Raw genomic sequence first — 22816 nt, 5'->3', positions numbered from 1 at the left:
CCCTGGAGGTTTTCCAGCTCCGAGATCAGAGGCTGATAAGACCTGACAGGTGGAGACTGCTGTGGCCTGAGGCTTTGCACGCAGGCCACGGTCTCAGCCCACCCTGCTTCTTACAAGAAGAGACACACAGGGGCCTAGGGAGGGTGTGTGGGGAGAGGCCTCAGGAGGGGACTCACAGCCTGATGAGGAACGGGTGACTGACTTCCTTCAGGACAGACTTCTCATTGTGCACGTGCTGCTCCTGCTTCAGGCGGATGACATCGGGAATGCTCATCACCTTGAGAGCGAAGAAATGCTTGGCTGTCTTCTCCTTCACCAGGTGCACCCGCCCGAACGTCCCAGTGCCTAGAGAGAGAAGAAATCGACAGAGGCCACTAAGTCTCCTGACAAAGGGAGAAACCACCGCAGCCACACAATTAGCGGGGCGTTGCACCAGGACAGCAAACACAGACCCCAAGCGAAACTTTCAGGGACTGAGTGTCACGGCACACGTGGGCTGATGGCATTTAGTGAGAGGCGCTCACCTGGAACTTTCCACTGAATACAGAAATTGCAGAGAGAGAAAGAGGGAGAGAGGGAAACAGAGAGAGCCATCTGCCTCTGAATGGTTCTTCAATTTGGAGACAAACTGGCCATAGTATCTGCAGATCAGTCTTTGCAGACAGCACACCCACACGCCCCACACACCCACATGGAGAAGCATTAGAGTAACAGTAAATGGATTTGTACAACATGCCTTTTCCTCTTCAGGCTCTCTGGTTTCCTCAGAAATCCAGACAGGGTGTAAAACACACAGCCCTCCTCAACACGGCTGTTTCCTTAACGCACACACTAAGGCTTGCTCAAAGCACGGAGTCCGTATTCTACAATCTGCCGTGGATTGGGATGAAGTGCTGTAGGTGCCCACAACAGAAAACAACAACAACAACGGCAACCACTACAAATACCAAAGAAAACCAACAGCTCTACTGTATTCTGCTGGGACAGTTTCAATCCAAACACTCCCTCCTCCTTCCCCTCCTCTACCTCTTCCTTCTCTTTTTTCTCTTCCTCAATCTTCTCCTCCTTCTCTTTCACCTCCTCCTCCTCCTCTATTTTTTTCTTTTCTACTTCTTCCTCCTCCTCCATCTCCTCCCCCTCTCCCTCCTCCTCTCACTGGGGTGCATCTAAATGAAGAAATCTAATAGTCAATGAGATATAAAAGACAATCAGAATCTCTAAACAAGCTTTGCTTGTTCCTCCTCCTTCTTCTCCTCGTCTTCCTCTTCATCCTCCTCTTCTTCCTGTAACACACTGATCCTACAAGGTGTGCATGTGTTCACGCGCATATTGAAATATTCTTCACATAGCATAAATGTTCTTGGGTTGGGAACAAATGAGTTTACTCTGTCGCCCAAGCTGGAGTGCAGTGGCGCCATCACAGCTCACTGCAGCCTCCACCTCCTGGGCTCAAGCAATCTTCCCGCCTCAGCCTACCCGGTTAATTTTTGTACTTTTTGTAGAAGGGGATCACACTACGTTACTCAGGCTAGCCTTGAACTCCTGGGCTCAAGCGATCCTCCTGCTTCGGCCTCCCAAAGTGCTGGGACTACAGGCATGAGCCACTGCGACTGATGCAGGATTCCTAGAGTATCCCTAAATTGCCTTTGATCTACCTTGATCCCAGCGTTAGCAGCCCCTTACTGGCATGCAAGTCATTCCTCAGCAATATTTTTAAACAACCCATCCACAGCTTCGGACAGAGACGAGCAACTAAAACAAAACTGCCCTCCCATATTATGTGATCACATTCACCCCAGACAGCAGAGCAGGCTTCTCAGAAACTGACATTCAGAGAAAGGACGGTTTGGAAGTGTATCCTTCTGAGGAACCGGCATCTGTTGACGAGCAAAGCTCACTAATCAGTATTGATCCATTTACCTATCCATTCATTTGCTGATACTCCTGTGCCTGCTTTATGCTAGATTGCAAAACTCAAGGGAACCAGGATCTTCCAGACACCTGCACTCTCATGTTTATGGCAGCACTATTCACAACAGCCAAGACGTGGAAACCACCTCAGTGTCCGTCCAAGGGCAGATGGATATAGAAAACATGGTACATATACACGATGGAATACCATTCAGCCCTAAAAAAGAAGGAAACTCTGTCATTTGCGGCAACATGGATGGAATTGGAGGCCTTTATGTTCAGTGAAATAAGCTAGGCACAGAAAAACGAATATTAAATATCGCATGATCTCACTTATACAAGGAATCTGACATGGTTTGGCTGTGTCCCCACCCAAGTCTGATCTTGAATTGCGGCTCCCGTAATCCCCATGAGTCATGGGAGAGGCCAGGTGGGAGGTAACTGAATCATGGGGGTGGGTTTTTCCCATAGTGAATAAGTCTCACGAGATCAGATGTTTTAATAAATGGGAATTCCCCTGCTTGTGCTCTCTTCTTGCCTGCTGCCATGTAAGATGTGACTCTGCTCCTCCTTTTACCTTCCACCATGACTGTGGGACCTCCGCAGCCATGTGGAACTGTGAGTCCATTAAACCTCTTTCCTTTATAAATTAACCAGTCTCAGGTATGTCTTTATGAGCAGCGTGAGAATGGACTAATGCAGAATCTAAAATAGTCAAACTCATAGAAGCAGAGTAGAGAGGTAGTTATCAGAGGACAGGGCTTGAGGGGGAAGGGGAAATATATTGGTCAAAGGATACAAAGTTTTAGTTGAACAAGATAAATAAACCATGGAGATTTACCATACACCCAGTTCATATAGTTAACAATACTGAACTGATACATGAAATTTTTATATATAAAAATCTCACATATACAATAGTGAAATTGTATATACGAAAATTTGCTTAGAGAGTAGATCACGTTACATTGTTTTGTCTTTTTTTTTTTTTTTTTTTTTTGGAGACAGGGTCTCTCTCTGTTGCCCAGGCTGGAGTGCAGTGGCACAGTCATAGCTCACTGCAGTGTTGACCTACCAGGCTCAAGTGATCCTCCCACCTCTGCCCAAATAGTTGGACTACAGGCATGCACCACCAAGGGCGGATAATATTTTAAATTGTGACTGGGTATTTTTGACTGGCTTGAGAAGAAAACAAAAAGACCACAACCATACAATGGACTTCCTTCCAAGAGTCCTGAGCGCCACTGATTGCACACGGTAACATGAAAAGAAAAAGCTGTACTTCAGCTACCAATTTCACTTAAGAGTATCTGCTGTAAACTAAAATCCCCATGTTGTAAAGTGAAGTTTCCGATAATGAATATTTTATTATGGCAGAAACAGAAAGTGAACTACGAGATAAAGAAAAAGTATAAGAAGTAAACAATGTCAATAGCTGACAGGTGTTAAATACTTCTTTTTAAAAAGAAGCAAACAAAAAACGAGATAGTAACACTTTTTAAGGTACACTCTCTTAGTTAATTTGGAAATAAAATAGGTTTTATTACAGTACGACATGGTGTGGACAAAATTAGGTGGAATGAGGTCAAAGACAGGAAGTGGGAGAAGGGCTTTGAGGACGGTGAACTGATCCAGTTTAGGTGTCTGACTACGGCCACTGATGTTTCAACTGGATAAAACACAATCAGGAATCAGGAACACTGGCATCCAACCCAAGCTTTGCCTGGGATTGGACCTATGAAATGGACAACAGAGTAACCTTTTAGTCTCCTGTTGCTCTTCTTTCCAACAGAACATACAGATTACTGGAAAACATTAAATTCTTGCCACACCCTAAAATTCTAATAATGCAATGAACATGGTCCCTGACTTTTCTTCCTCTGTCTGGTTCCTTCCTCCTTATTTACCTTTCTCTATCACCCACTCCAAGGAACCCATTTATTACTTGGCTGTGTTTATTGCATAACATTCTGTCTTCTTAGCACTTGTATTTGACCCTCAACAGAGAGAATTCTCCATGCCTACTTTAAGAACAACAGTTATGACTCAACAGATTTTTTCACACTTCTGTGACTTCTTTAAACCTTTCTCTGAGCTGTGTGAGTTATAAACTTACAAAACTCAAAACATGTTACTTATGCACTGCAGCGGATCTTTGCACTACCCTGGGAGATGTGGTCAGTCCCGTCAACGCCACAATCAGACTGCAGAAGTATGTCGGTAAACAACCTTATTCAAAGCAGACAGAAGTGGCATGCTGTAATGTTTAAGGTTTATCAGCTTAAGTGCACAGAAGACAAAGGCAACATTTAATGGTGCCGGTAGATTTTCCCTGCTTGGTGTTCGGAGGCTCTCCAGTACACATTCCCCAGTTACCATTTATCGCACTTGAGTAGAAAATGTCTATTTTTAGCCTTCTCTGCAGCTAAGGGTGGCCATCTGACCCAGCTTTGCCCAATAAGACATAATAAAAGAGTCTTTTCAAGTGTTTCTAGGTAGGTCAGATCTTTCCTTCCTGATAAGAGAAATCTTGAAGGTAAGTGGTCCATTCCCCACCCTAGAGATCCCCTCCATCTCTCTCCAAGCTAAGTAGTAGTGTTACACACGAGGGAAATCTGATGTGGAGTTTATGTCTTTTCTTTTCATTTTAGATTCAGGGGGTCCATGTGCAGGTTCGTTACGTGGGTATATTACATGATGCTGAGGTTTCAGCTTCTAACGATCCCGTCACCCAAGTAGTAAACAGTTTCCAATAGGAAGTTTTTCAGTCTTTTCCCCACTCCCTCCCTTCCCCTTTTTGGAATCCCCAGTGTTTATTGCTCCCATCTTTGTATCCATGAAGTACTCGATGTTTAGATCCCACTTATAAGTGAGAACATGCACTATCTGGCTGTCGATTTTTTGCAAGAATTTGTTTAGGATAGTAGCCTCCAGCTGCATCCACACTGCTGCAAAGGACACAATTCTGTTCTTTTGCATGGCTGCAATGTGGAGATTAAAGTCAAAACTTTAAGGGGAAAGCTTAAGTATGGCTTCTACAATCCCTTAGCCACAGTGGCTAAAGCTAAAGGCTCTGAATACTCAAAGTGTCTTCATCAACACACCTGGCCACAAAACTGGACCTCGCCTAACATTAGACTATTCAGGCTTGATCCTCCTTGGGGGTGAATATCTACCTATTTCACTACAGAAATATTCTCGTCTTGATAACAACATCCAGCCCAGACTCTGTTGAGGGTGTTGTATAATTTAAAAGGACATGCACCCATTCTCATCCCAAATTTAGAAAAATCCCCAAATTCCCAAATGTACCTGATCTATACATTTCAGAGACTTAGAAGGACCATGACAATCTCGAGAAGGTGTGGCTACTTTTAAGGTGGGCACAGCCTTTTTACAGCAGGTGCAATGCAGCGGGCTTTTCCTCCAACATTCAAAGAGTTGTTTCTCCAGCCAAGTGCCAGACACGGAAGCTGGGTCAGATTTACGGGCCATTCTGTGTGCGCAATTCTGATCTGTAAACATTAATGAGGGGTGGACTCGGGTCTCCTCTCTCCCACTGGAGAACGTCCTGCTTTGTGAAAGCCTCTGACAGTGTGACAGTGTGACCACTCTCTCTGCATTCCCTCATCCATCTATCCCTCCTCCCCTACCCCATCCATCCTTTCCAAGCCCTTGGGTCCAACTCACACACAAACACATACCGGCCTGTTGTTGTTGTCGTTGTTGTTGTTGTTGTTGTTGTTGTTGTTGTTACAGAGTCTTACTCTGTCGCCCAGGCTGGAGTGCAGTGGCACAATCTCGGTTCATTGTAACCTCTGCCTCCTGGGTTCAAGCGATTCTCCTGCCTCAGCCTCCAAAGTAGCTGGGATTACAGGCACCCGCCACCACGTCTGGCTAATTTTTGTATTTTTAGTAGTGACAGGGTTTCACCATGTTGGCCAGGCTGGTCTCGAACTCCTGACCTCAAGTGATCCACTTGCCTCGGCCTCCCAAAGTGCTAGGAGTACAGGCATGAGCCACCGCACCTGGCCACATCCCAGCTTTCTGTCTGGAGGGATGGGAAGAAGGAGAGAGACGATCTCCACACTCCCAATAACGAGCGAACATCATCAACTTCAACTTTCCCAGAAAAATGCCATGGGCATCTTCTGAGCTCCATCCAAATACAGGCATGTGTAACCATAGCTCACAACTGTAATCCCAACACTTTGGGAGGCCGAGGCAAGAGGATATCTTGAGGCCAGGAGGTCTTGACCAGCTTGGGCAACACAGTGAGAGTCCCTTGTCTACAAAAACATAGAAATCTCATCTCCGTTAAAAGAAATCAGCCAGGAGTCATGGTGCACTCCTGTAGTCCCAGCTACTGGGGAGGCTGAAGTGGGAGGATCGCTTGAGCCTGGTAGGTCGAGGCTGCAGTGAGCTATGGTTGCCACTGCACTGCAGTCTGGGCAACAGAGTGAAACCCTGCCTCCAAAAATAAATAAATAAATAAATAATAAATAAGGCCAGGCACAGTGGTGCACACCTGTAATCCCAGCACACTGGGAGGCTGAGGTCAGAGGACTGTTTGAGCCCAGGAATTCCAGACTAGCCTGGGCAACATGGTGAGACCCCTATCTCTACAAAAAAAATACAAAAATTAGCCAGGCATGGTAGTGTGCACCTGGAGTCCCAGTCGCTCAAGAGGCCGAGGCAGGAGGATTGCTTGAGTCCAGGAGGTTGAGACCAGCCAGGGCAACATAGCAAGACCCTGTCTCTATTTAGAAAATAAATAGACCAGGCACAGTAGCTCACACCTATAATCCCAGTGCTTTGGGAGGCCCACATGGGAGGATTGCTTGAGCCCAGGAGCTTGAGATCAGCCTGGGCAACACAGTGAGACCCCAGTCTCTACTAAAAATACAAAAAAATTAGCCAAGCGTGGTGGCGGGTACCTGTAATCCCAGCTACTGCAAAAGCACGAGAACGTCTTGAACCAGGGAGCAGGAGGTTTCAGAGAGCTGAGATCGCACCATTGCACTGCAGCCTGGGCAACAGAGGGACATTTTGTCTCAAAAAAATATAAAAATAATAATAAATATATCTCTCTTGGTTCAAAAATCTAAAGAGAAATAAATAATTTTTTTTTAATGTACAAAGTGAGGTATGAGAAAGAGCAGAAAACACATTTCTCACTGTGAAAAGAGATGGCCTTTTCCTCTCTTCCTTAAGTCCAGCAAACCCGAAATCCCTCTTGCCTGTGACTTCGGAGGGAAGGAAAGAGATGGCCAGCAGACACAGAAGGGAAGACAGCAGGCCACCGTGTTAATTATCATGAAGCCCATTCATACTAAAGTGCCCAGAAAGAGGAGAAACATGGATTTAAGTTTCTTTTGGTTATATTTTTAAATTTTGCTAGAACTCAAAACACTTCAGCAGATCTGTATGGAATAAACACAGGGACTGTGACATGGAATTTCACGCGGTCACAAAAGGGAAAAGAAACCAACCAACCCTGAGTACTTTCCCTTGGGGTCCGTGGATAGATGGGATGGGGTCAGGAGGGTGACGGGAGGAGGACTGTGTCTCGCTACAGCACACTCCTGAGAGTAGCTTCACGGACGATCTCAGACACTAACAGCTGACACCATCTGAGCCCAGTTCTTCCTCTGTGCTGCAAGAGCAACACCCCACAGCTAGCTCAGCCTTTCATGCGTCACCTAAATACAGCCAATCTCCCCTCTCCCCATTTGTGTGGGTTGAATTGGGTGCCCTGGAAAAGACACATTGACGTCCTAATCCTTGGTACCTGTGAATGGGACCTTATTTGGAAATAGGGTCTTTGCAGATGTAATTAAGATACACACAAAGGCTGGGCACAGTGGCTCACACCTGTAATCCCAGCACAGGAGTTTGAGACCAGCCTGGGCAACACAGCAAGACCTCATCTCCACTTTTTTAAAAAATGAAATAAAAAAATATATACATTAAGGTGAAGTCATCCTAAAGGCAGTCCAATATGAGTGGTGAACTAATAAGGAGACACAGACGCAGAGGGAAGGCCACGTGGAGAAAGAGGCAGAGAGTACAGTGATGCAGCCACAAGCCCAGGGACACTTGGAGCCCCCAGGAGCTGGGAGAGGCAGGAAGGAGCCTCCCCTGAAGCCTCCAGAAAGAACCGGATACAATTGTAGTGGACTGAACTATGGTCTCCCAGAAAGATAAGTCATGTCCTGACCCACAGAACCTGTAAATGAGACCTCATTTGGAAAAAGGGTCTTTGCAGGTGTAATTAAGTTAAGGATCCCAATGTGAGGTCATCCAAGATTGGAGTGGACCCTAAACACAATGACAGGTGTTCCTGTAAGAGACAGAAGAGAAGACACAAACACAGAGGAGAAGGCCATGTGGAGACGGAGGCAGAGACCACATCACGGCCACAAGCCCAGGGACGCCTGGCGCCCCCAGGAGCTAGGAGGGACAGGAAGGAGCCTCCCCTAGAGGCTCCAGAGGGAGCGCAGCCCTGCCCGCATCTGGACTTTAGACTTGTGGTCTCCAGGATTGTGAGACAATTAACTTCTGTTATTTCAAGGCACCCAGTCTGTGGTATCTGTTACCGAAGCAAATACGCCCGGGGGGTACAAATTCAACCAATCAGTGCCAAATTCAGCCAAGTACATTCCCTAGCAATGCTGCGAGCTCAGAGTCAAAGGCATAATTCCACTGTCTCTGAGAACCTGAGACAGGCTTCCAGGGTGGTCTGAACTGTGCAGACCTCAGCAAACAGCAACAACCCAGGAAAGAAAGGGGCTAAGGAACTACTAATCCCTGTTCCTACAAAGGCAGCCTAGACATGTCTGAGCCTTCCCAGGCCGATCACTAAGGAATGTCCACAAGGCAGAGCCGCCCCAAACATGGGAGAAGACAGAAGTCTTCAAAGGAGCCGAGATGAAAAACCAAGTTCAAATTGTAAACTAGGCTGGGCGGGGCGGTTCACACTTGTAATTCCAGCACTTTGGGAGGCCAAGATGGTGGGATCACTTGAGGCCAGGAGTTCAAGACCCGCCTGGGCAACACAGCGAGATGCCAGCTATAAAAATAAACATAAAAAATTACCCAGGTGTGGTGGTGCACAGCCGTAGTCCCAGCTACTTGGGAGGCTGAGGTAGGAGGACTGCCTGAGCCTGGGAGGCCGAGGCTGCAGTGAGCTATGATCACATCACTGCATTCCAGCCTGGGCAACACAGCAAGTCCCTATCTCAAAACAAAAAAACAACAACAAAAACAAATAGGAAGCTAACAACTGATATTTTAGTCATTTGTATATAAATCCCTTCATAATCTTTACTGAGGTAAGAACCACATCTTCATCCAATAAAAACAAGGTAGTTGGCCAGGCACAGTGGCTCACATCTGTAATCCCAGCACTTTGAGAGGTCGAGGCAGGTGGATCACAAGGTCAGGAGTTCAAGATCAGCCTGACCAACATGGTAAAACCCATCTCTACTAAAAATACAAAAATTAGCCAGGTGTGGTGGCATGCACCTGTAGTCCCAGCTACTCAGGAGGCTGAGATAGGAGAATCGCTTGAACCCGGGAGGCGGAGGTTGCAGTGAACCAAGATTGCGCCACTGCACTCCAGCCTGGGCAACAGAGCGAGACTCCGTCTCAAAAAAGCAAAAGCAAACAAAAAACAACAAGGTAGTTAACCAAGAATTTGGTAGGAGTGGTCACAGGGAGAGATTACTTTCTGGGTCTCAATCTTTCCCTCTGTCAAGTGTTGGTTATTTCTTTTAATCAGTATAAATATTCTGAGGTGCATAAAGATCTCACTTAAGCTGTCATCTCATTCAGCTTCTGCAGTATTCGCTACTCTTTGTTGAAAAAAAAAATCCAGTGGCTAAAAGTAAATGAAAAAAAAGTACCTATTAATTACACTCTGACCTCGGTTCATCCTGGGAAAGGGTTTCAGGGCTCATAATTCTGGCAGACTTCTATGTAAATAAAGTACTTTGCTAGAACTACTGTAATAACATAACGCAGACTGGGGGACTTAAAGAGAACTTTCTTCTCCCACAGGCCCGGAGGCTGGAAGTCAGAGACCCAGGTGTGGGCAGGGCTGGTTCCTCCTGAGGCCCCTCTTCTGGGCTTGTCGATGCCATCTTCTCCCTGTGTCCTCACAGGGTCATCCTCTGTGTGTGTCTGTGTCCTCATCTCTGTTTTTATTTATTTTTTATTTATTTCTACTTTGTGAGATGGAGTCCTGCTCTGTGGCCCAGACTGGAGTGTAGTGGCACGATCACAGCTCGCTGCAACCTCCACCTCCTGGATTCAAGCGATCCTCCGTCCTCAGCCTCCCAAGTAGCTGGGATTACAAGCATGCGCCACCACAGCCAGCTAATTTTGTATTTTTAGTAGAGATGGGGTTTAACCATGTTGACCAGGCTGGTCTCGAACTCCTGACTTCAAGTGATCTCGAACTCCTGCCTCAGCCTCTCAAAGTGCTGGGATGACAGGCATGAGCCACCACATCTGGCCTAAAACAGTTCTTATATACACACTTTCCGTCTTGGGTCCTTCTTGGGAATAAACCCACCTGAACAGGAGACCTATTTCTTCAGCCCTTCCCTCCTCCTTTCATCTCTTTCCTTTCATTCCTTCTTTCCATCCTTCCTTTCTGCCTTCTTTCCTTCCTCTTCTTTCCTTCCACCTTTCTCTCTTCCTTCTCTCTCCTTTCCTTCCTTTCTCCCTACTTTCCTCCTTCCCTCCTTCTCTCTTTCTCTCCTTCCTACTTTTTTCCTTCCTCAGCCATCTCACTATTAAGCCTCATTTAAGAGGTATCATCCCATCATGGTTAAAAGCTGCGTTACCTTGACAAGCCCCCTAACCCCTCTAAACTTCATCTACAAAATAGGGACCATAATCTTTACGCCCACTGGGTTTAAGTGAAATAACACACAGAAAGCATATCACACAGAATAAACAACATAGTAAATGAATGCATCCATAAGTGTGAAAATATTCAAACATCGGCTTCCCAAATGTCCCATGTGGTGGTGGTTACCCAGCCCTATCCATTTGGCAAGGACTCCTCCCAGTGTGCACTTAAAATGGGTGATTTTGCTGTATGTACACCTGAATAACACTGACCCGCCTCCCCCAAGATAGGCTAAGAGGAATTAAAAAAAAAACCAGAAAAAGAAAAAGTAAGCAAGACCAGGCTCAGTGGCACATGTCTGTAATCCCAGAACTCTGGGAGGCCAATGCAGGTGGATCACTGGAGTCCAGGCGTTCAAGACCAGCCTAGGCAACATGGCGAAACTCTGTCTCTACAAAAAATTTAAAAACTAGCTGGGCATGGTGGCACACATCTGTGGTCCCAGCTACGCAGGAGGCTGAGCAGGGAGGATCTCTTGAGTCCAGGAGGTAGAGGTTGCAATGAGTGCCACGATTGCACCACTGCACTCCAGCCTGGGCGGCAGAGCAAGACCCCCTCTCAACAACAACAAAAAGTAAGCTCCATAGAAACAGAGGTGGCATGTGTTTCTTCTCACTATTCTGCGTGGCACTGAATATAGACATTCCTGAGGACCTGTGGGCTGAACAGCACAGCTCGCCTTGAGAATCAAGGATCTCACACCAGTTAGTGGGGGCTGGGAGCAAAATCATCTCCCGCCACAGGGAAATGGAGAAGAAGAGGAGTCTGCACTCCCAACTCAGCTCCTTTATTCCAAAGGTCTGATACGTCCAAAACATAAGTCTTAAGATGTCCATTGAAGACATATAGGCAGGTTCCATCTGTACCAGGTCTGGGAAACAATGTCTCTACTTACGATCCCAGAATGAAAGTTCATCTTTTTTTTTTTTTTTTTTTTTTTTTGAGACGTGGTCTCACTCTGTTCTCTGTTGACCAGGCTGGTCTTGAACTCCTGGCTTCAAGCAATCCTCCACCTCAGCACCCCAAAGTGCTAGAATTGCAAGTGTGAGCCACTACACCTGGCCTTGAATATACTTACTTTGTTTTAAACCCTTTTTTTTTTTTTTTTTTTGTGAGACAGAGTCTCATTCTGTCACCCAGGCTGGAGTACAGTGGCGCAATCTCAGCTCACTGCAACCTCCGCCTCCTGGGTTCAAGCAATTTTCCTGCCTCAGCCTCCAGAGTAGCTGGGATTACAGGTGCCTGCCACTCCGCCCAGCTAATTTTTGTATTTTTAGTAGACACGGGGTTTCACCATGTTGGCCAGGCTGGTCTCCAACTCCTGACCTGAGGTGATCCACCCACCTCAGCTTCCCAAAGTGCTGGGATCACAGGTGTGAGCCATAGCGCCCTACCAAATCTATTTCTTAATTATGGTAAAATACACACAACATAAAATTTACCATCTTAACCATTTTTAAGTGCATAGATTAACGGTGCTAAATACATTCACAACGTCATCCAACCAACACCACCAACCATCTCCATTTGGACTTACTTTTATTTATTTATTTTTAATTAATTAATTTTTTTTTTTTACAGACAGGTCTCACTCTGTCCCGCAGACTAGAGCGCAGTGATGCAATCTCGGCTCACTGCAGCATAAACTCCTGGGTTCAAAACATCAGCCCACCTCAGCCTGCCACGTAGCTGGTACTACAGGCATGTACCACCATGTCCGGCTAATTTTGTTTTTGAGATCTCCCTTTTTCTCCCAGGCTGGTCTCAAAGTCAAGGGATCCTCCCACCTCAGTCTCCCAAAGTGCTGGGATTACAGGCATGAGCCACCGTGCCCGGACTTCACTTACTTTTAATGGGAGAAGTCACATACAGGTCTTTAGTAAGCATATTAACTCAGCCAATAATAAGGTAACATAATGGGAAATTATGTGGGTGGGACAGCAAATGGCTGATGTCAAAGTAACTTGGATAACAAAAATCACTCATTTTTTAGATGTTTTCAGGATTATACACTTAAAAGGTAAGTCCCTTAATAAATTGTAAATGCCAGTCAACTATAAGAATTCCTGGCCAGGCGTGGTGGCTCACACCTGTAATCCCAGCACTTTGGGAGGCCGAGGCAGGCGGATCACGAGGTCAGGAGATCGAGACCATCCTGGCTAACACAGTGAAACCCCGTCTCTACTAAAAATACAAAAAAAAAAAGATAGCGGGGCGTTGTGGCGAGCGCCTGTAGTCCCAGCTACTCGAGAGGTTGAGGCAGGAGAATGGTGTGAACCCAGGAGGCGGAGCTTGCAGTGAGCCGAGATCGCATCACTGCACTCCAGCCTGGGCGACAGAGCGAGACTCCGTCTCAAAAAAAAAAAAAAAAGGGAATTCCTAAGGTTCAAAAACAGCTGACACAACAGTCCCTGAATTAAACACATGCATTGTCCATCATCACCCTGTACATTCACCCCATATATTTTAAATAATCTGCATTTCTTTCCTTAAACTGTGATGCTTAAGGAACCTTGAACATGGGCAATCCAGGTGCTAACAAAACAGGATGCACCAATTCAATGGGGGAGAGAAGGTGAGGGTGGATGAGCCCTAATTCTCCCTAAAACACAGGAGAAAAAACCCCAAACAGGCCAATGGTTGAGACATCATGGACAGAAATCTTTGCAAGAGGAGAGCGTTGGCCGGGCGCGGTGGCTCAAGCCTGTAATCCCAGCACTTTGGGAGGCCGAGACAGGCGGATCACGAGGTCAGGAGATCGAGACCATCCTGGCTAACCCGGTGAAACCCCGTCTCTACTAAAAAAATACAAAAAACTAGCCGGGCGAGGTGGCGGGCGCCTGTAGTCCCAGCTACTCGGGAGGCTGAGGCAGGAGAATGGCGTGAACCCGGGAGGCGGAGCTTGCAGTGAGCAGAGATCCGGCCACTGCACTCCAGCCTGGGCGACAGAGCGAGACTCCGTCTCAAAAAAAAAAAAAAAAAAAAAAAAGAGGAGAGCGTCACAGTGGCCCTGCTGAGACACTAAGGACAGCATCGTGTTCCTCATGGACAGTCCAAGAGAGGTGGCTACATGGAAAATACACTTCAAAAAAGGTAAAACCCCATCCTGGCCAACATGGTGAAACCCCATCTCTACTAAAAATACAAAAAATTAGCTGGGCATGGCGGCGCATGCCTGTAATTCCAGCTACTCGGGAGGCTGAGGCAGGAGAATTGCTTGAACCCGGGAGGCGGAGACTGCAATGGGCCAAGATCACACCACTGTACTCCAGCCTGGGCGACAGAGCAAGACTCTGTCTCCAAAAACAAACAAACAAAAAAGGTAAAACCCAGCTGGGCGCACTGGCTCATGCCTGTAATTCTAACACTTTGGGAGGCCGAGGCAGGTGGATGATTTGAGGCCAGGAGTTCGAGACCAGCCCAGCCAGTATGGTGAAACCCCATCACTACTAAAAATATAACAATTAGCCAGGCATGGTGGCAGGCACCTGTAACTCCAGCTACTCAGGAGGCTGAGGCGGGAGAATTGCTTAAACTTGGGAAGCAGAGGCTGCAGTGAGTCAAGATCGCACCACTGCATTCCAGCCTGGGCGACAGAGCTAGACTTAAGAAGTGGGCACAGCCCGCATCGATCTTGTCTCCAGTCTGGGAGGCCAGTACACGCCACATTAGCTTGGGAAGGAACACACTCTTGTTCCACACCTGTAGATGGGTGGAGGCCGGGAGCAGTGGCTCATGCCTGTAATCCCAGCACTTCAGAAGGCTGAGGAAGAAGGATCACTTGAGCCCAGGAGATCGAGACTAGCCTGGGCAACGTAGCCAGACACCATCTCTACAAAAAAAATTATTTTAATAAGCAGGGTGTGGTGGTATGCGTCTGTGGTCCCAGCTACTCATGAGGCAGAGATGGGAGAATTGCTTGAGCCCGGGAGTTGGAGGCTGCAGTGAAATGTGATAATACCACTGCATTCCAGCCTGGGCAAAAGAGCAGGACCACCATCTGTTCACAAAAGAAAAAAAAAAAAAATGAGGCCCTTCTCCATAAGAGATATTTGCTTCTATATGGAGAAAGGACTTTGGAGAAATATATAAGACACATTAATATGGGCACCTGGGTGGGAGGAGAGGGCAAACTGTGCACAGGTGAAGCACAAACACAGCAATGCATTTCACTATATAACTTTCTCACCTTTTAAAATGTATAACTATAGAAAAGCTTCATCTACATAGGTTCAATTTATGTTAAATTGATAAGTAAAACTGATGCAGTGCATTAAATAATTGTTTCAAAATAATGATGACATCAGAATGTACAAATTTATCATCATCAAACTCAGTTCTTTTCCTTGACATTTTCCCCCATGGGTAAAATCAATAAAGAACATTAAATGCTCCCAGGTAGGAAATAAGTGTGTGAAACATGCAGTTCTCCTTTACAAAGTCGATTTTTGAAATTACTGTTGCAAACAAGTATAACCTTCTATTTTATAGAGGAAAAAAAGCTTTTAAAAAGTATTTTTTTAAAAAGAGTGTGTGCTGGCCAGGCATGGTGGCTCATGCCTATAATCCCAGCACTTCGGGAGGCCACGGAAGGACATCACTTCAGGAGTCCTAGACCAGCCTGGGTAACATAACGAGACCCCATCTCTATTAAAAGATCAAAAAAGTAGCAGGGCATGGTGGTTACACACCTGCAGTCCAAACTACCTGGGAAGCCAAGGCAGGCGGATCACTTGAGCCCAGGAGTTCGAGACAGCAGTGAGTAGTGATCGCACCCCTGTGCTCTGGCTTGGGCGAGAGAACAAGACTCTGTCTCAAAAAATGGATGAATGGGCTGGGCGTGGTGGCTCACGCCTGTAATCCTAGCACTTTGGGAGGCCAAGTTGGGTGGATCACGAGGTCAGGAAATTGAGACCATCCCGGCTAACACGGTGAAACCCCGTCTCTACTAAAAATACAAAAAATTAGCCAGGCGTGGTGGCGGGCACCTGCAGTTCCAGCTACTCGGGAGGCTGAGGCAGGAGAATGGCGTGAACCCAGGAGGTGGGGCAAGCAGTGAGCTGAGATCGCGCCACTGCACTCCAGCCTGGGCGACAGAGCAAGACTCCAGCTAAAAATAAAAAATAAAAAATAAACAATGTGCTAACTCTATATAAACTAAAAACTAAAGAACTGTTGTGTTTTTAAAGGGTGAATCTTATTGTATAGAAATTATATCTCTATAAACAATTTTTTTTTAGGAAAGAATGTATGCTTTGGATATTCTTAGGAACATTTTTTTATTTATATTGCTGCTATAACCAGTGGGTAGGGGAGGAAGAAGATATCTTTTAAAGCTTGGAATATTTACTTCAAACTTCAGTTAAAACCAGTAGAGCCAATTCAGTCAAGCACTGTGTGGTAGATAGTTTTGTGAGTTCACTGGTCCAGACAGCTAGAAACAAACAAACTCCCTCAAAATTTTGCTGAGTCAAAAACATTCCATTTTTACACTGCCCTATTTTAAAAGATAGAAAGAGATGTTTCAGAACTACACTCTCCGATTTACAGCGTATTAAATTACACTTTCTCATCAGAAATACAAAATGTGGCCGTGAGTAGTGGCTCACACCTGTAATCCCAGCAGTTGGGAAGCCAAGGTGGGCGGATCACTTGAGCACAGGAGTTCAAGACCAGGCTAGACAACAAAGCAAAACCCCATCTCTACTAAAAACACAAAAAAACCAGCCAGGCGTGGTGGCGACTGTAGTCCCAGCTACTTGGGAGGCTGAGGCAGGAGGATCACTTGAGCCTGGGGACAGGGGTTGCAGTGAGCTATGATCATACCACCGCACTCCAGCCTAGGTGACAAAGTGAGACCCTGTCTCAAAAAACAACAACAAAACACAAAATGTATAATCACAGAAGTGAAAAGAAAAACAGGAAATTTTCGCCTTCTCCCACAGCACTAACAGATGTGAAGCCAGGGAAAGGTTTGTGATTTCTGGCTCAGTGTATTTATACAAGCATAGTATGTGCAGCTTTGAATAACATTTGGGTGCGACTCTATCAAGAAAAACAAGAATTGGTTTTCACACATCCACAATACAATCCAGCCAGTTTAAAGACATACTAGCCTACCTCCATGATAGTGTCGCGGGATAAATCAGAGACGGGAGAGACCGAGCAGAGTTAGAGGAGCTTTTAATTATTAAGGTGATCACCAGCTCAGTCCGACTAGGATCTAGAAAGTCTGAGCCCCGAACAAAGGGATCAATCACCTTTTAAGCAGTTTGGGGCGGGAGTTACGTACTGCAGAAAGCGACTTGCAGAAGCGAGAACAAAGGCAGTTAATTACTGTTTTACATTTGTTACACCATATGTCTTACATCCTTGGGAATACATACTTTTGTAGCAATTGCTTCTCAACCTTGTGACTTTACAGCCACACTAGGGAGGGAAGCAAGAACTCACCATGCCTCAAGGAATGTAAAACGATGGAACACAGATAAGCCTCTCTGGGCATAGAGGAGGGATAAGCAGTTAATATTCTCTCTTAACCCGGTCCCACCCCCCGGGGGCGGGGGCGCTATATTACATTCTACCTTCAAGAAAAAGAATAATTTTTCAACCATTATACTTATAAAATTCATTAATTCCCCCTTCAATAGAACGCAGTAATTCCACAGGACTCCCCCAAATTACCCTGGAGATCAGCTTCTCAAACTGAGTCCATTAACATTTGGGGCTGGATGATTCTCTGTGGTGGGGCCATCCTGTGCACTGTAAGGTGGCGAGCAGTGACGCTGGGCTCCACCCACCTGTTATCAGTAGCACCTCCCTGAGCTGTGACAACAAAAATGTCTCCAGACTTGTCCAGGGAAGAAGTATCCCCATGAGGCGGCTGAACTGCCATTAGCAGAGAATCTCTGCCACAGACAGACAGAAAGATAGGTAGATGGGTATGACAGACAGATAGATGGATAGACAGAAAGATGATTGATTGGATGGATGGATGGATGGATGGATGGATGGATGGATGGATGGATGGACAATGGGTAGGATACATAGATGGAAAGATAGAAAGATGATAGATTGTTTGATGAATTGATTGGATGGATGGATGGATGGATAGGTGGGTAGGTAGGTAGGTAGATAGGTAACAGACAGGATAGATAGGTGATACATAGACAAATAGGATGGTTAGATACTTGATAGGTAGATAGATAACAGATGGGATGAGTGGACGGGGGGAAGCGAGAGTGGGGAGGGGGGAGGGAGAGAGAGAGAGAAAGAGAGAGACAGAGAGAGAGAGACAGACTCTCACGCTAATGCAGGTTCTCTCAGCCTAGCACTGCTGACATTTGAGGCTGGATGATTCTCTGTAGGGCCGTCCTGTCCCTGGGCTCCACTCACCACATGCCATCAGCATCCACCCCCAGTAGTGACAACCACAACTGTCCCTAGACACTGTCCAGTGCCCGGTGGGGGAAGGCCGGCCCCCAGTTGAGACCCCCTGTTTTGGAGCAAGCACTGTCCACAGAATTGCCTGCAATGATAGAAATGTTCTCTATTTGTGCTGTCCAAGATGGTAGCCACAAGCTCACAAGTGGCTACTGAGGATTTGAATTGAGGCTATGGAGAGTAAGCAACTGAACTTTTATTGCATTTAATGTTAGATGGCTTTAGAGTTCCTACCACCGAGACACACTGAATTCTTTTATTAGGTGTCGGCTTCTAACACTCCATCTTGGACAATGAAGTGGTTTATGCAGTCCAGGTTTTGAACACAAAATAGCTTTCAGGGGGGAAAAAAAGGAGTCAATATAATAAATTAATGCATCACTTCCATCATGATTGATGTTTTCCTGTGTCACAGGTGCTGTCTACCTCTGAGAAACTGCAATGAACAACACAAGGTTGGTCCCTCATTTAGTTTGGTTTAGTTCCAGTCGGGCTGGAAGGAGGGGAGGAAACACTAATGACAGTAAGTCTAACTTGGGTGACCTCACATGAGTTTGTTTAGACTTGAGGACTTCAAACAACATATCCGTCGGAGAACATCGGGATGCATCTAACTTTGGTCAAAAAGTCAGGGAAGGCCTCTTTTAAGAAGTAAAATTTCCAATGAAAATAGGAAGGCGGTGGAGATGGAGGGTTAAAGCCTTGTTCATAAGGTGCTTGGGCAGAGAATGGGCTCAATTGGGCCACAAGGGGGAGGGTGGAGATGATCATGGTTTAGGGTTTGGGCATCTAAGCAGTGAGTGCTGGCGACTTGGGCAAGGTGCGCATGTGCACAGCGCTCTTTTGGGTTTTCTGTTTGGGGGAAGAAGAGGACACAGCTCATGTTGAACCCAGTGGATGTACTGAGATTGAGGGATGGACTAGGTTGAATGGTGTCCCCCAAAAATATGTCTACATCCTAACCCCTGGTGCCTGTGAATGGAGTCTTATTTGAAAAGAGGGTCTTTGTAGTTTCTATTAAGTAAACAATCTCCAGATAAGGCCATCCTGGATTGAGGGTGGGACCTAAATCCAACAACAGGTGTCCTTCTAAGAGACAGAAGAGGAAAAAATAATAATTAAAAATGGCCAGGCACAGTGGCTCACACCTGTAATCCCAGCACTTTGGGAGGCCGAGGCGGGTGGATCACCTGAGGACAGGAGTTCGAGACCAGCCTGGTCAACATGGTGAAATCCCGTCTCCACTAAAAATATAAAAAATAAGCTGGGCGTGGTGTTGGGTGCCTATAATCCCAGCTACTCAGGAGGCTGCAGCAGGAGAATCACTTGAACCCGGGAGGCGGAGGTTACAGTGAGCCAAGATGACGCCACTGCACTCCAGCCTGGGCAAAAGAGTGAAATTTCGTCACAAATAAACAAATAAATAAATAAGTTATTTTAAAAAAAAGAGAGAGACAGATGAGGAGATACAGCCACAGAGGAGAAGGCCACATGGAGACTGAAGCAGAGACTGGAGTGATGCAGCCACAAGTGCAGGGACGCCTGGAGCCCCCAGGAGCTGGGAGATGCAGAAAGGATCCTCCCCTAGAGCCTCCACAAGGAACTGCATACAACTCTAGTAGACTGAACTGCGGTCCCCACAAAGATATATTCACATCCTCATGTCCAGAAGCTGGAATGGGAACTTATTTGGAAATAAGGAACTTTGCAAATGTGATTAAGCTAGGGATCTTAAGATGAGATCGTCCTGGAGTAGGGTGGGCCCTAAATCCAATGACCAGTGTGCTTCTAAGAGACAGAAGAGGAGACACAGGCACAGAGGACGCCACGTGGAGACAGAGGCAGAGACTGGAGAGATGTGGGCACAAGCCCAGGGATGCCTGGAGCCCCCAGGAGCTGGGAGAGACAGGAAGGATCCTCCCTAGAACCTCCAGAGGGAGCACAGTCCTGCCCGCACTTTGATCTCAGACTCCTGGTGTCCAGGGCTGGGAGAACATAAATTTCTGTTGCTTGTGTTCCTCAGTTTATGGTCATTTGTGACAATGGAGCAGGACACTCATATAAGAGTGTTGCTGGATATCCTGGGAAAAATGGACCTTCCAAAAGGCAGTAGTTGGCAATGCACCCTTCAGGGCTTCTAAGAAAGGTCTAAACTAGAAGTGTGCATTGAGACCCAAAGCCTTAAGATGATAACTGAAGTCACAGGCATGGATGAGATCACCCTTCTAATTTATTCTTTTAACTCTCAGCAGTCCCATATAAAGTTCTTCCTCTTTCTCTTTTACTGTAACATCCTATTTTTGTGGATGGAGACAATACCCTTTCCAACTCTTCTAAAAAGATGTCTCAAAGTGAGATTATTTGTTTTCACTTATATTTCCCTTTTGGATTTTCTTTTTTTGTTCTGTTTTGCTTTTGTTTTTGTTTTTGAGACAGGATCTTGTTCTGTCGCCCAGGCTGGAGTGCAGAGGAGCAATCTTAGCTCAGTGCAGCCTCGAACTCCCAGGCTCAAGCAATCCTCCCACCTCAGCCTCCTGAGTAGCTGGGATTACAGGTGCCCACCAACATGCCTGGCTAATTTTTGTATTTTTAGTAGAAACGGGGTGAAATTCCCGGGTTGAATCCTCATCCCCAAGGTGATGGTGTTAGGAGGTGGGGTCTTTGGGAGGTGTCGAGGTCACGAGGTTGGAGCCTCATGAATGGGATCAGTGTCCTTATTAAAGGGACCTTAGAGAGCTCCCTCACCCTTTCCACCATGTGAGGACACAGTGAGAAGGTGCCGTCTATGAACCAGGAAGCCCTCATCAGACGCCAAATCTGCCACGCCTTGATCTGTGACTCCCAGCCTCCAGAACTGTGAGCAATAAATGTCTGTTTAAGCCCCCCAGTCTATGATACAGACACTCCTCAACTTACAATGATGACATTACACCCCCATAAACCCCTTGTAAGTTGAAAATATGGTAAGTCAAAAATGCATAGAATACACCTAACTTACGAATATTACAGCTTAGCCTGGCCTGCCCTGCTCACAACCCTTCCATTAGCCACAACTGAGCAAAATCACCTAACGTGAAGCCTAGTTTACAATCAAATATTGAATGCCTCGTGTAGTTTACTGAATACTGCACTGCAAGTTAAAAACAGAATGGTTGTATGGGTATTCAAAGCACAGTTTCCACTGACTGTGTCTCTCTTTCCCACCATTATAAAGTCAAAAAATCATCAATCGAACTATCCTAACTCAAACTATCATAACTCAAACCATCATAAATGGAATCATCATAAATTAGGGATCTTCTGTATAAGACAGACTTTTTTTTTGTTTGGCTGGACGCGGTGGTTCACAACTGTAATCCCAGCACTTCGGGAGGCTGAGGCAGGCACATCACTTGAGGTCAGGAGTTTGAGACCAGCCTGGCCAACAAGGCAAAGCTCTGTCCATACTAAAAATACAAAAATTAGCCAAGCATGGTGACATGTGCCTGTAATCCCACCTACTCGAGGGGCCGAGGCACGAGAATCACTTGATCCCGGGAGGCGGAGGTTGTGGTGAGCCAAGATTGCACCACTGCACTCCAGCCTGGGTGACAGAGCGAGACTGCTTCAAAAACAAACAAACAGACAAACAAACAAAAAGCTACTTACTCGCCAAGCACAGTGGCTCATGCCTGTAATCCCAACACTTTGGGAGGCCAAGGCAGGAGGATCATTTGAGGCCAGAAGTCTGAGACCAGCTTGGATAATACAGCAAACCATCCCCACACCCCCGTGTCTACTAAAAATACAAAAAATTAACCAAGTATGGTGGTATGTGCCTGTAGTCTCAGCTACTTGGGAAGGCGCGGCAGGAGGACTCCTTGAGCCCAGTAGGTGAAAGCTGCAGTCAGCTATGATTACACCATTGCTCTCCACCATTGCTGGGTGACAAAGTAACACCCAGTTTCTAGAAAAAAAGAAGTCACTTGCTCTATCTTCACTGCCCTGCTATTAAATTAGAGACCTGCTTGCCGCACACTCCTTTGTCTGCTGGGTCACTAATCTGAGAACAATCGTACTTCTTACTTTTCTTATCCCCAGGCAATGTTTGTTTTCATTAATCATAATGTTCTTTTTTTTTTTCTTTTTTTTTAAGATGTGGTCTCGCTCTGTCACCCAGACTGGAGTAGAGTGGTATGATTACGGCTCACTGCAGTTCCAACTCCCAGGCTCAGGCGATCATCCCGCATTAGGCTGAGTAGCTGGGACCACAGGTGCTCATCACCATGCCCGACTTTTTTTTTTTTTGTAGAGACAGGTTCTTACTGTGTTGCCCAGGCTGGTGTCGACCTCCCAGGCTCAAGCAACCCTCCCGCCTCAGCCTCGCAAAGTGCTGCGATGACAGGCGTGGGTAACCGCACACACCATGAATCACCATGTTTTCTTTGCCCAGTCTGGGAAGCCCAGCTGAGAGTCACACAGAACATGGCTTCTGGAACAAGGGCATCCCAAGGGAACGCTTGACTAAATCGCCTGTTGGAGCACACACAGGTCTACCCAGGG

At 46.3% G+C, this 22816-nt stretch overlaps 1 protein-coding gene across 3 annotated transcripts in view; it reads right to left on the bottom strand.

The window, feature by feature from the left end:
* PRKX (protein kinase cAMP-dependent X-linked catalytic subunit) overlaps window positions 1-22816 on the bottom strand; it is a 134759-nt gene that overhangs the window by 96218 nt on the left and 15725 nt on the right. For all 3 annotated transcript variants that reach the window (XM_037986301.2, XM_073013895.1, XM_037986302.2), the window contains exon 2: window positions 177-345. In XM_037986301.2, coding sequence (XP_037842229.2) covers window positions 177-345 — 169 coding nt within the window. The remainder of the gene's footprint in view (window positions 1-176; window positions 346-22816) is intronic.

Source organism: Chlorocebus sabaeus, chromosome X (assembly GCF_047675955.1).
Source record: "Chlorocebus sabaeus isolate Y175 chromosome X, mChlSab1.0.hap1, whole genome shotgun sequence".
Lineage (NCBI taxonomy): Eukaryota > Metazoa > Chordata > Mammalia > Primates > Cercopithecidae > Chlorocebus > Chlorocebus sabaeus.
Note: the sequence above shows the minus strand (reverse complement) of the source record. Positions and strands in the feature narration are given on the sequence as shown.